Source organism: Solanum stenotomum, chromosome 11 (genome assembly GCF_019186545.1).
Source record: "Solanum stenotomum isolate F172 chromosome 11, ASM1918654v1, whole genome shotgun sequence".
NCBI lineage: Eukaryota > Viridiplantae > Streptophyta > Magnoliopsida > Solanales > Solanaceae > Solanum > Solanum stenotomum.
The window spans coordinates 14,108,678-14,120,817 of record NC_064292.1 but is presented as its reverse complement, the minus strand read 5'-3'; the positions used below and the strand labels follow the sequence as shown (position 1 = coordinate 14,120,817).

Here is a 12,140-nt window from a genome sequence, read left to right as displayed (position 1 = left end):
AGGCAAAAAAATTGTTCCATCATTGGAACCAAGTGGGTCTTTTGAAATAAGCTAAATGAAAATGGAAAAGTCATTCGTAACAAAGAAAGATTGGTTGCTCAAGGATACTCCCAACAAGAAGGTATTGCTTACGATGAAACTTTTGCTCCGATAGCAAGGTTAGAATCTATTCGAATTTTTCTCGCATATGCATCTTTTAAGAGTTTTAAACTATATCAAATAGTTGTGAAAAGTGCTTTTCTAAATGGTTTTATCAAAGAAGAAGTTTTCGTCAAATAACCCCCAGGTTTTGAAAACTCTTCCTGTCCTTATTATGTTTACAAACTTTCTAAAGCGCTTTATGGTCTCAAGCAAGCACCCAAAGCTTGGTATGAGAGATTAAGCACTTTTTGCTCAATAACAATTTTCAAAGAGGAAAAATTGATACAACTCTTTTTATACAAAGATCTGGCTCTTTTATTCTCATTATTCAAATTTATGTTGATGATATTATATTTGAAAGTTCTGACCCCTCTCTATGTGAGAGCCTAGCTAATCTTATGAAGGGAGAATTCGAAATGAGCCTAATGAGAGAACTCACATTCTTTCTTGGATTACAAATTAGACAGTCAACAAACGAAACATTTTTCAGTCAAACCAAATACACGAAGGAAATCATAAAGAGGTTCAGACTAGAAAAAGGAAAAGCGTTCGGAACTCCCATGAGTCCATCCACTTGTCTCGAAACAGATGCATCCGGAAAAAAATGTGGATGAAAAAATGTATTGAGGGATAGTTGGATCCCTACTTTATTTAACTGCCAATCGACCAGACATCATGTATAGCGTATGTAAATGTGAACACTTTCAATCGACCCTAAAAGAATCTCATCTCACTGCTGTAAAACGGATCATTCGTTATCTTAACGAAACTACAGAATTGGGATTATGGTACCCTCACTCATCTCATTTTGATTTAATTGGATAAAAATGACTGAAAAAGTACCAGTGGAACGTGCCAAATTCTAGGACAATCCTTGATCTCCTGGCAAGTAAGAAGCAAACTTCAGTTGCACTATCTGCTGCACTATCTACTGCAGAGTTCGAGTATCTAGCTGTTGGAAGCTGTGGTACCCAATTATTATGGATGATGCATCAATTGCTTGATTATTATCTTTCTTATGAAGTTGTTCCTATTTTTTGCGATAATGCCAGTGCTATTAGGTTATCTAAATATACTGTGCATCATTCTAGGGCTAAACATATTGATATTAAGTATCATTTTTTATTCGAGATCATGTTGAAAATGGAGATTTTTCTTTAGAATTTGTTGATTCTGAAAATCAATTGGCTAACATTTTTACAAAACCATTGCTTGAAGAAAGATTTTGTTTTCTCTGAAATTGTGTCGGTATTACCTCTTTTTAATTAATTTGATTTATTGTCCTTATTGGTACTGCTTGTTCTGTTATGTTCTCTCTTGCTCTTTCTTTTTTATTATGCCAAAGGGGGAGAATAGTCCTAAGTCTCTTAAACATGAAGCAATCAAGTCCGGGGGAGCTACAAAAACACGAATAAAATATATCAGAGAAGTTTCACTATCTCTTTAAGTCTATACAAATTGTGAATTAGTTGTCATTATCAAAAAGGGGGAGATTGCTAGCCCCATAGGTAGGGCTAGGCAAAAACACCGAAAAACCGAAATACCGAACCGAACCGAATTATTTCGGTTTCGGTATTTCGGTATTTCGGTATTTCGGTTTTCGGTTCGGTATTCGGTGTATGTTTTTGTACTTTTCGGTATTTCGGTTCGGTTTTCGGTATGTAACTTTTGTGTATTTCGGTATTTCGGTTTACCGAAATATATTATATTAAATAATAAATATTATATTTTTAATTAAATTAGGTCAAAACTCTTTAAACCTTTTGGTCTTTTCAATTCTTTTACTTTACTAATTCTAACTTTCTATTTTCTAAGCTTTAGCAGCAGCCAGCAGCTAGCAGCCAGCAGCCAGCAGCCAGCAGCTGCACAACCAGCAACAACCGGCGACCAGCACTCGGCGACCAGCAGCAGGCGTCAGCAACCGCCAGTTCCGTCGACCAGCAGCAGCAGCCGCCAGTCCCGTCAACCAGCAGCACACACAGCAGTAGCAACCGCCAGCCACCAGCCCCAGTCGACCAGCAGGGCTCAGGCAGCCGCAGCACCACGCACAGCAGCAGCCGGCGACCGGCAGGCGACAACCATCAGCTTTCAGGTATGTTTTTCTTATAAATATATAAAAATAATTTTAAGTTTTTAACTTGCATTTAGTCAATTACTTGAGAATATTTTAGTGCATTTGTGATTTGATCTATCCATTGAAATAAACTAATAAAGATTCAGATTTGTATATTTTTAATTTTTATATTTAAACTTTATTTTTTTATTTTGATTTGCTCATTTGTATAATTGTAATATTGTATTTTCTAATTTCTATTTTCTAGCAAAGGGTCAAATCTTAGACAAAAAAAAGAAGAGCAAAAGTAATAAAGAAAAAGAAACCACAATGAAAAAATGCATCCAATTATCATTTTCTTTTCCTTATTTGCTCCTTAATATTCTAAGTGTGAATTCATTGTGAAATGTTTTTTTTTATTATATAGATGGCTGAACAAAATCAATCAAATGTGGGTGTGGCTAATCAAAGTCGAATAAGTATGGCTGATTCTACGGATAATACACCTACTACTAGCAATGATGCCTCAATTGGCACAGAGGAAACAAAAAAAAGAAAAGAAATGGATCCTAGGTCTACTGTTTGGCAACACTTCGAAAATTTTTTTGAAAATGGTTTATTAGTTAAAGCAAAGTGTTTACATTGTAAACAAAATTATGCTGCTAATACAACTAGAAATGGAACAAGTGGACTGAGACAACATTTGACTAACCGATGTAAAGTGTATAAGCCCCCGCCTGTTGCACCTGGCATTCAAAAATTGTTAAATATTCAAAGTAACAGTTCTTCGATAGAGACTTGGAAATTTGAGCAAGAGGTATGTAGAAGAGCTTTAGTTGAGATGATAATTTTGGATGAGCTACCTTTTAGTTTTGTTGAAAAAGAAGGCTTTAAGAAGTTTATGAGTAAAGTTCAACCTTTGTTTCGGATTCCTTCTCGTAGAACCATAACAAGGGATTCTTATGAAGTTTATGGTGAATTGAGAATGAATTTGAAAATGTCTTTTAGAGAAATACAACCAAGAATTTGTCTCACAACAGACACATGGACCTCGGTGCAAAGAATCAATTATATGTGTTTGACTGCTCACTTTATTGATAGGGATTGGGTGCTTCATAAAAGAATATTGAATTTTTGTCCTATCACTAGTCATAAAGGTGAGCATTTGGCTGAGTGTATTAGTAATTGTTTACTTGATTGGAACTTGGACAATGTCTTTACTGTTACGGTTGATAATGCCTCTTCAAATGATGTGGCGGTTTTAGAGTTGTCCAAAAAATTAGATATGTGGGGAACTAATATGATGGAAGGTAAGCATCTACATGTGAGATGTATGGCTCACATACTTAATTTAATTGTGCAAGATGGTTTGAAAGAAATTGGTCCTTCTATCAAACGGGTGAGACAAATGGTGAAATATGTTAGATCATCTTCTACAAGGACAAGAAACTTCTTGAAATGTGTTGAAATGCAAAAAATAGAATGTGATAAAATGTTGTCTTTAGATGTGCCTACTAGGTGGAATTCCACCTATTTGATGTTGGACACGGCAGAAAAATTTGAAAAGGCTTTTGAGAGGTTTGATCTTTATGATGGTAATTTTAATTATTTTCTTGCTACTGATGTTTGTGAAGATGGAAGTATTGCAGGTTCAATTCAATATGAGGATTGGGCTAATGTGAGGAATATCACAAAGTTTCTTGAAAAATTTTATGAGCTCACATTGAAAGTTTCAGGTTCACGGTATGTTACTTGTAATGTTCATTTTGAGGATATATGTGAGCTTGATGCATACTTGAAAGTATGTATGACAAGTGATGATGTTGATTTGAGTAAAATGGCTTCGGGGATGAAAGAAAAGTTCAAGAAATATTGGGGTACTCCTGAAAAGATGAACAAAATGCTTTTTATTGCTTCTGTTTTGGATCCTCGCAATAAATTTATGTATGTTAGTTTTGCTCTTGAAGAATTACTTGGGGAAGAAAAGGGACAGATAGTGAATAATGAAGTAAATGCTTACTTAAAGAATTTGTTTGCGATCTATGTAAGTAAGTATGCAAAAGGTTCTAAAAATCAATCATCTTCATCTGACTCCTCTGATTCATCTACTTATGGTCTTTCTCAAAATGTGAAAACAAATTCTTTGAGAACTAAGTTTTACATGAAGAAACAAAAGGAAGATTCTGGAAGTTTAGGTGTTAAATCTGAGTTGGATAGATATCTTCTTGAAGACCAAGAGCCTGAATCTGAGGACTTTGATATTTTGATTTGGTGGAAAGTTAATTCTCCTAGATTTCCTATACTTTCACAGTTGGCTCGAGATGTATTGGCTATTCCTATGTCGAGTGTGGCATCGGAATGTGCATTTAGTACGGGTGGTCGTATTCTTGATCCCTTTAGAAGTTCATTGACTCCCAAATGTGTGCAATGCCTTATTTGTGTTCAAGATTGGCTTAGACAAGAAACTAAGCCTATTTGTGTTGAAGAAAGTTTGGAGTTTCTTGAAAAAATTGAACTTGGTAAGACTTTTTATTTTTTATTTGTTTTTGGAAAAAATAAAAGACTTATTGTGTTGTATGACATATTTGATTTTCTTATTTATAGAGATGGCAAATAGTGGAAGAAACTCTTCCATTGTTGATCTATGATTGGCTTGCAAGTCTCAAGTATTTAATAGTGGTGAGTTTAATACGTCATTTATTTAATCATATCATTTTTTTTAATCTTAAAAGTAGTATTCTAACATTTAATTTTATTTTAAAAGGTCCAAAGTCGAGACAATGAAGAAAGGTGTAAAGTACCAAGTTTTGTTAGTGTTTTGGTAATTTTGTTGGCACTTGAGACTTCAAAGTGGTCTCATGGAAGAAAGTCAAGAAACTACATTGTTTCTCATTATTGTTATTTGTTATTGTTGGCACTTGAAACTTGAAAGTGGTCTCATGGAAGAGGCTACATTGTTTGTTGCTCATTATTGTTGTTTGTTATTGTTGGCACTTGAAACTTGAAGGTGGTCTCATGGAAGAGGCTACATTGTTTGTTGCTCATTATTGTTGTTTGTTATTGTTGGCACTTGAAACTTGAAGGTGGTCTCATGGAAGAGGCTACATTGTTTGTTGCTCATTATTGTTGTTTGTTATTGTTGGCACTTGAAACTTGAAGGTGGTCTCATGGAAGAGGCTACATTGTTTGTTGCTCATTATTGTTGTTTGTTATTGTTGGCACTTGAAACTTGAAGGTGGTCTCATGGAAGAGGCTACATTGTTTGTTGCTCATTATTGTTGTTTGTTATTGTTGGCACTTGAAACTTGAAGGTGGTCTCATGGAAGAGGCTACATTGTTTGTTGCTCATTATTGTTGTTTGTTATTGTTGGCACTTGAAACTTGAAGGTGGTCTCATGGAAGAGGCTACATTGTTTGTTGCTCATTATTGTTGTTTGTTATTGTTGGCACTTGAAACTTGAAGGTGGTCTCATGGAAGAGGCTACATTGTTTGTTGCTCATTATTGTTGTTTGTTATTGTTGGCACTTGAAACTTGAAGGTGGTCTCATGGAAGAGGCTACATTGTTTGTTGCTCATTATTGTTGTTTGTTATTGTTGGCACTTGAAACTTGAAGGTGGTCTCATGGAAGAGGCTACATTGTTTGTTGCTCATTATTGTTGTTTGTTATTGTTGGCACTTGAAACTTGAAGGTGGTCTCATGGAAGAGGCTACATTGTTTGTTGCTCATTATTGTTGTTTGTTATTGTTGGCACTTGAAACTTGAAGGTGGTCTCATGGAAGAGGCTACATTGTTTGTTGCTCATTATTGTTGTTTGTTATTGTTGGCACTTGAAACTTGAAGGTGGTCTCATGGAAGAGGCTACATTGTTTGTTGCTCATTATTGTTGTTTGTTATTGTTGGCACTTGAAACTTGAAAGTGGTCTCATGGAAGAGGCTACATTGTTTGTTGCTCATTATTGTTGTTTGTTATTGTTGGCACTTGAAACTTGAAGGTGGTCTCATGGAAGAGGCTACATTGTTTGTTGTTTGTTATTGTTGGCACTTGAAACTTGAAGGTGGTCTCATGGAAGAGGCTACATTGTTTGTTGTTTGTTATTGTTGACACTTGAAACTTGAAGGTGGTCTCATGGAAGAGGCTACATTGTTTGTTGCTCATTATTGTTGTTTGTTATTGTTGGCACTTGAAACTTGAAGGTGGTCTCATGGAAGAGGCTACATTGTTTGTTGTTTGTTATTGTTGGCACTTGAAACTTGAAGGTGGTCTCATGGAAGAGGCTACATTGTTTGTTGTTTGTTATTGTTGGCACTTGAAACTTGAAGGTGGTCTCATGGAAGAGGCTACATTGTTTGTTGTTTGTTATTGTTGGCACTTGAAACTTGAAGGTGGTCTCATGGAAGAGGCTACATTGTTTGTTGTTTGTTATTGTTGGCACTTGAAACTTGAAGGTGGTCTCATGGAAGAGGCTACATTGTTTGTTGTTTGTTATTGTTGACACTTGAAACTTGAAGGTGGTCTCATGGAAGAGGCTACATTGTTTGTTGCTCATTATTGTTGTTTGGTATTGTTGGCACTTGAAACTTGAAAGTGGTCTCATGAAAACTACATTGGTGCATTATTGTTACTTGTTAGATTGTTATTGTGTTGTTGTGTAATGGCATGATCAATTGATTATTGTATTTGTGAAGTGTAGTGAAGTTTATTTACTTGTTAAATTGTTACTTGTTAGTGCCTTTTGGCCTATTTGATAGTGCCTTTTTGGCCTAAAACTGCCACATCATTTCGTATTATTCTAAGGATTCATTCATTTTGATTCGATTTTTGAGGGGGATAAAAATGGATTTAAATGTTTCCTTAGGAAATTAAAGGTTGATAGTTTAATTGAGTTGCCCTACATTCATTGAGTAAAACTATGGTATTTTATAATAATGTTAAAGAGATTTGTATCACAACTCTTTGCCTATTTGTGTAATTGTGTGTTACTTTTTGAAAGAAAAAAAAGAACAATGATAACAACAAGTGTGGAACTTGGAAGTTGGAACTACTCACAAGGCTTTTTTAGTAGTACTTAATTTAAATTTATAATTTATTGGCTTTTACACTTTTAGTAGTATTTTAATTATAATTTATTTCACTTCTGGGGTCAAATTAAGGCAGACATGTAATGAGTACTATAAGTACTACTCCTATATTTAATTTAACATAAACAAATACTGCAGGTTTATATATTTTAATATTTAATCAATGACATCTTCTGTACAAATACAATTCTACAAAATAAAAGATTCACAACCTAGTTTTGACCTCTACCGTATATCCTCGAAAAGAAACGACAAATTAAAAATTATTAGCACGGGAATCCAAAGATATAAATATAAATAAAATAAACAAAAAAATTACAAAATTTTAAAAAGCCCACTAAGCAGGCCCATAACAAAAAAACCGAACTAACAAAAATCGAACCGAAATAATATAAACCGAACCGAAATAATAAAAACCGAACCGAATCGAATTATTTCGGTTCGGTATTCGGTACACATTGTATAAAAACCGAAAACCGAAAAAACCGAAAAAAAAAACCGAAACTGAACCGAAATACCGAATGCCCAGCCCTACCCATAGGATCGGGTAATTTTAATAATGAAACACTTAGCCGACTTGTGACTTATTGCAGGCAAAGAAAGAAGGAGATGAGTCAAGCATACAACACCTAAATAAGGAAAGAGACAATATTTTCATAAATCAAGGGATACATAATATATTCAAGATAGCCAAAAATCTTAGCACCTGGTTAGGATAACAATCTGTTCATCAATCAAGGCAAAGAAATAAAAAATGAAAGAAGTCAAAACACACTACATCAAGAGGGAAAACAACGTGCTGTATGACTCATAGAAGGAAAACAAATAAATCTAAATCAAGATTCCAGCATTCAAGGAATATATCAATCAAGAAATATCTAAGACCATGCATTAATCCTAGCATCTGCCTAGGATGTACAAAATCAATGGAAGATACTTAATCAAAGGAGAACTTATCCAATCATTACTAAAGAAAATCAAGAACCAAAGATCGAGAAGATATCAAAAGAGAGGATTGTGATTCAATCATGCACATATCTAATATGGACATGACTCAGCAAATCGCCTCAAGATCACTGAAGGAAGGATTGCGATTTGGTCATGCACATATCTAATATGGACACGACTAAGACAATCACCTCAATTAAGGAATCTCTCAAATCCTTGATTGAAAGAAAACACCCTTGGGTTTTCCTTAACAGAACACTCCTATTGACTATTTAAACCTCTCTCAGACTTAGTTCTGCAGTACGCACTTCACTTGAGCTTATATTGTAATTTTCTTTTATCTTTCATAAAACTTTGTAAACACTTCAGTGAACAATTGAAAAGAAAAGTGAAAGAAAGATTTGAGTGTAGGTTATCCAAGTAGAGGCTGTGTCAAAGAAGAAGATTTGATTTGCATACCAGACAAGGCTCTCAATTGTAACACTCTGTAACACTCAGGTTCTCAACAAGCTCTTAAGAAAACCCTTGTAGACTCAAGGGTACTGGAAGTAGGAACCACATTGGTGTTCCGAACCAGTATAAAAACTCTTTGAGTCTTTTACTTACTGCATTTACTCTTACCATATATTGTTATACTAATCTGTAGGTGAGTGGACCCTACAACACAGAAAGTCATCCAAGCTACTGTGAGGGATAACAGACGCCTAGACGGTCCATAAAGCTTCACACAGACCGTGAAGTCGTCTGGAAAAGGGAATTATCAGGTTTTGAGTTTTGGGTCAACTTTAAACAATCATATTTTCAGAACAAAATGAATTAGGTGACTCATGACCTATAAAATTAAAGGTTTTTGAGTCCTCTTCCCAACACCACCAAGTTTGCCTAATTCTGAGCTCGGAGTAAAAGCTTATGCTCGTTTTAGTGAAGCCCTGTCGGGTAAGGTAACACCACGACCCACTATACTAGTCAGAATTCTTTAGACGGCCCGTGCAACCGCTCTTCTCAATCACCTTGTTAGCTTTTAGTCAGGGTCGTATTGGTCTTTTCCCCTATGCATTTGGTACTTAAACTACGTTGTTTTACTTTGTCTAAGTCTAATTAATTATTCAAAATCCTAAAATCATCAGACTTAGAAAGAAAATAAGAGAATGAAGCGACACTTTTCTCTTAAGAACAAGTCGACCTCTCCTTCAAGTTCAGCCCCAATGCCTAAAGGATTTCTCTGTAGTTTTCTTCACAAGGTATGTGGGATTTCATTAGTGGGTTCCTTTCACCCATTAGGTCCATAGAATTTAGTCAGTTCTACAGCTTTTCCATTAATTGTTCAGACATAGGGTTCCTAAATCTTAGGGATTCATTGTAATTGAGTTGCTATAGTTTCTATGATATTAATGACATGTCTATTGAAGAATTAGTATAGTCCCATGTATAAAACTCAGAAACCCTATCTTGTGTTACTCATACGTATTTCATGAATTGTACTTTCTAGGCAGATTAGTCAGACAATCATGCTTCAGAATTCGAATGCCATATCTTTCAGTATATGTATGATTCATTCTCAAATAATTATCAGTATTTTGAGATATCCAGTATTACAATTGCATTGTTAGATTTATATTCAGTTGGTAATAAGCTTAGCACCGAGTAGACTAAGGGATGATGGCTCACCCGTCAGTTTAGGCTGAGACCTTTATTAGAAATCCCTTAGTCTTAGAACTATGACACCATCATGGGTTCTAAAGGGGTCACCCATTAGATTAGGCTTGATACNTTCATTGGGAGTAGCATAATACCGAGTTGGACTAGGGTTCAGCGTAACCATATAGTCCCAGAACTATGAGCCACGTAGGTGTAAGTCCCCTCTGTGGGTAACATCAGTTTAGTGATCACGCCAGTATGCCTCTATACCTCTGGCAGGGTATATTGGGTCCTCTCGATGGGGCGTATACATCGGACTCCATATTTAGCTCATGTGGTTTTATGTCGGTTATTAGTAGTTCCCACAATTCAGTCAGACTCTATTGCATTGACCATATTTCAGTACAGCCAGTATTCAGTCTCAGCATGTTATAAATTGGTCATTGCATTCAGCTAGCTTAGTATTCAGTATCTATATCATGTTCAAATTATTTTATTGCTTTATTGCTTTGTTCAGTTATATGTTATTTCAGCTTTACTCTATCCTGCATGCTCAGTACCTCTCAAGTACTGACGCATACGTGCGCTACATCTTCTCGTGTTGTAGGTTCAGATTCTCAGCATCCAAATCACGCTTAGATCGATTCCCGATCTTCAGTTCAGCATCATCAGTGGTGAGTCCTCATTCTTCGGGGACTAGTGACATGTTTACTTTATCGCTTTTAGTCTTTAGTTTCAGTTTTGCTAGATCTAGTTGGGGCATGTCCCAACACTTCTAGTCAGTTTAGAGTCTTATTTCAGACATAGTTAGATTCAGCTTAGTATTTTGAGTTTGATGTTTCTTTTGTATTAAACTCTCAGACTTGATATATTCAGTTATAGTATACGCGTATTCCCCATCTTTTCAGACTCACTTTATGGTTTAGCTTCCGCATCAGTTTATTATCTTTAGTATGCTCATGATCATGCCAACGGGGTTAGCTTGGGATCACTTGTGGTCCTAGGTCCCGTGTCCACGTCTCGGGGGTAACTCGGGGTGTGACATATGTCATGTCATAAGTTAGCATGGGGTCACTTTTGACACTAAGCACCATGTTACGTCTAGGGGTAGCCTCGGGGGCATATCACTTTAAGGCTACCACCATCCCTTATCGATTTAGTAATTTCACCTTCTTTCATTATCGAAATTGTGACCTTAAGCCAGACCCTTCAATTCCAGCATGGAACTAACAATACTAATGTTATTCAGAGGGTATAACAATTCTTGATGTGTATATTTATTTTAATTTGAATTTGAGGTACTAGACCTTTTTTCACTACTTTCTTTCCAAAATAATATTCATAAAGATAATAGAGAAGAACAAAACCACACACGACATTCAAACAAGTAGTTTATCGTACTACAATCTTAAGTAAACTTTAATCTTTGTGGCATTTTAAAAAAAAATCTTTTTTAATGAAATTATTATATAGGAAAGAAGAATCGGTATTGTTGGACAGGTAAATACTTACGAAAACACAAATAAAGAAGTGGTAAAATACCTTATATGCCTCTGTCGATTCCTCTTTAGTTTTCAACAAGATAGGAGTCATTGATCATTAACCTCTTCATCTAGGTCTAGTGTTGACATCATCACCTATTATATTACATCATCTATCTCTACATTATGTTCTTTCGCAAAAAGTTGTGAGGAAAGAAAATTTATTTTTTCGTGAGGTTGATGTGTCTCATCTTTTCTACATGTGTCATATCTATCAAAATCACATTTCTCTTAGCTAAAATTTAAGCCTTAACTACTCACTAATCTTTTTCTTTTCCTTTTTTACTCTTTCTTAATAATTTTCATAATTGGGTCAAATAAATTTAGCTTTCTAAAGCACATAATATATGTAATATGTGAATTCATCATATCGATGAGTTTACTAAGTGGATAATCTTTGTACTTCCTTGACAAAGACCAACAAAATGACAAGGTAAATTCAAAGAAGAATAATATTCTAATTTCAATTCTTAGACATGGTGTTATGAATACGAACAACCGAGAAATATTGATTGTAGAATGGACTAAAGTAGAGGAAATAAAATGGAAAGAATACTAAAAGATTTAATCTACAAGTTCAAATGTAGAATAGACAGAATTATTATCATGACCCTGACCGGCTGTCTGTGGCACCCACACTCATCCTGGTGGAAGAAAATGTTAACTACTCACACATACAGTCTAATAAGAAATCAAATGTAAAATGTTTTAAAGATTTTAAAACAATATTTCAATAA

At 35.1% G+C, this 12,140-nt stretch overlaps 1 protein-coding gene across 1 annotated transcript; it reads left to right on the top strand.

The window, feature by feature from the left end:
* The first annotated feature begins 61 nt into the window (after positions 1 to 61).
* On the top strand, positions 62 to 6,746 carry LOC125845669 (zinc finger BED domain-containing protein RICESLEEPER 2-like). The gene is made up of 8 exons (XM_049525212.1): positions 62 to 121; positions 982 to 1,202; positions 1,957 to 2,233; positions 2,622 to 4,713; positions 4,799 to 4,873; positions 4,959 to 5,201; positions 6,115 to 6,252; positions 6,316 to 6,746. The coding sequence occupies exons 1-5, from the start codon at positions 62 to 64 to the stop codon at positions 4,840 to 4,842; spliced, it is 2,694 nt and encodes an 897-aa protein (XP_049381169.1). The 3' UTR covers positions 4,843 to 4,873; positions 4,959 to 5,201; positions 6,115 to 6,252; positions 6,316 to 6,746.
* Positions 6,747 to 12,140: the final 5,394 nt, after the last annotated feature.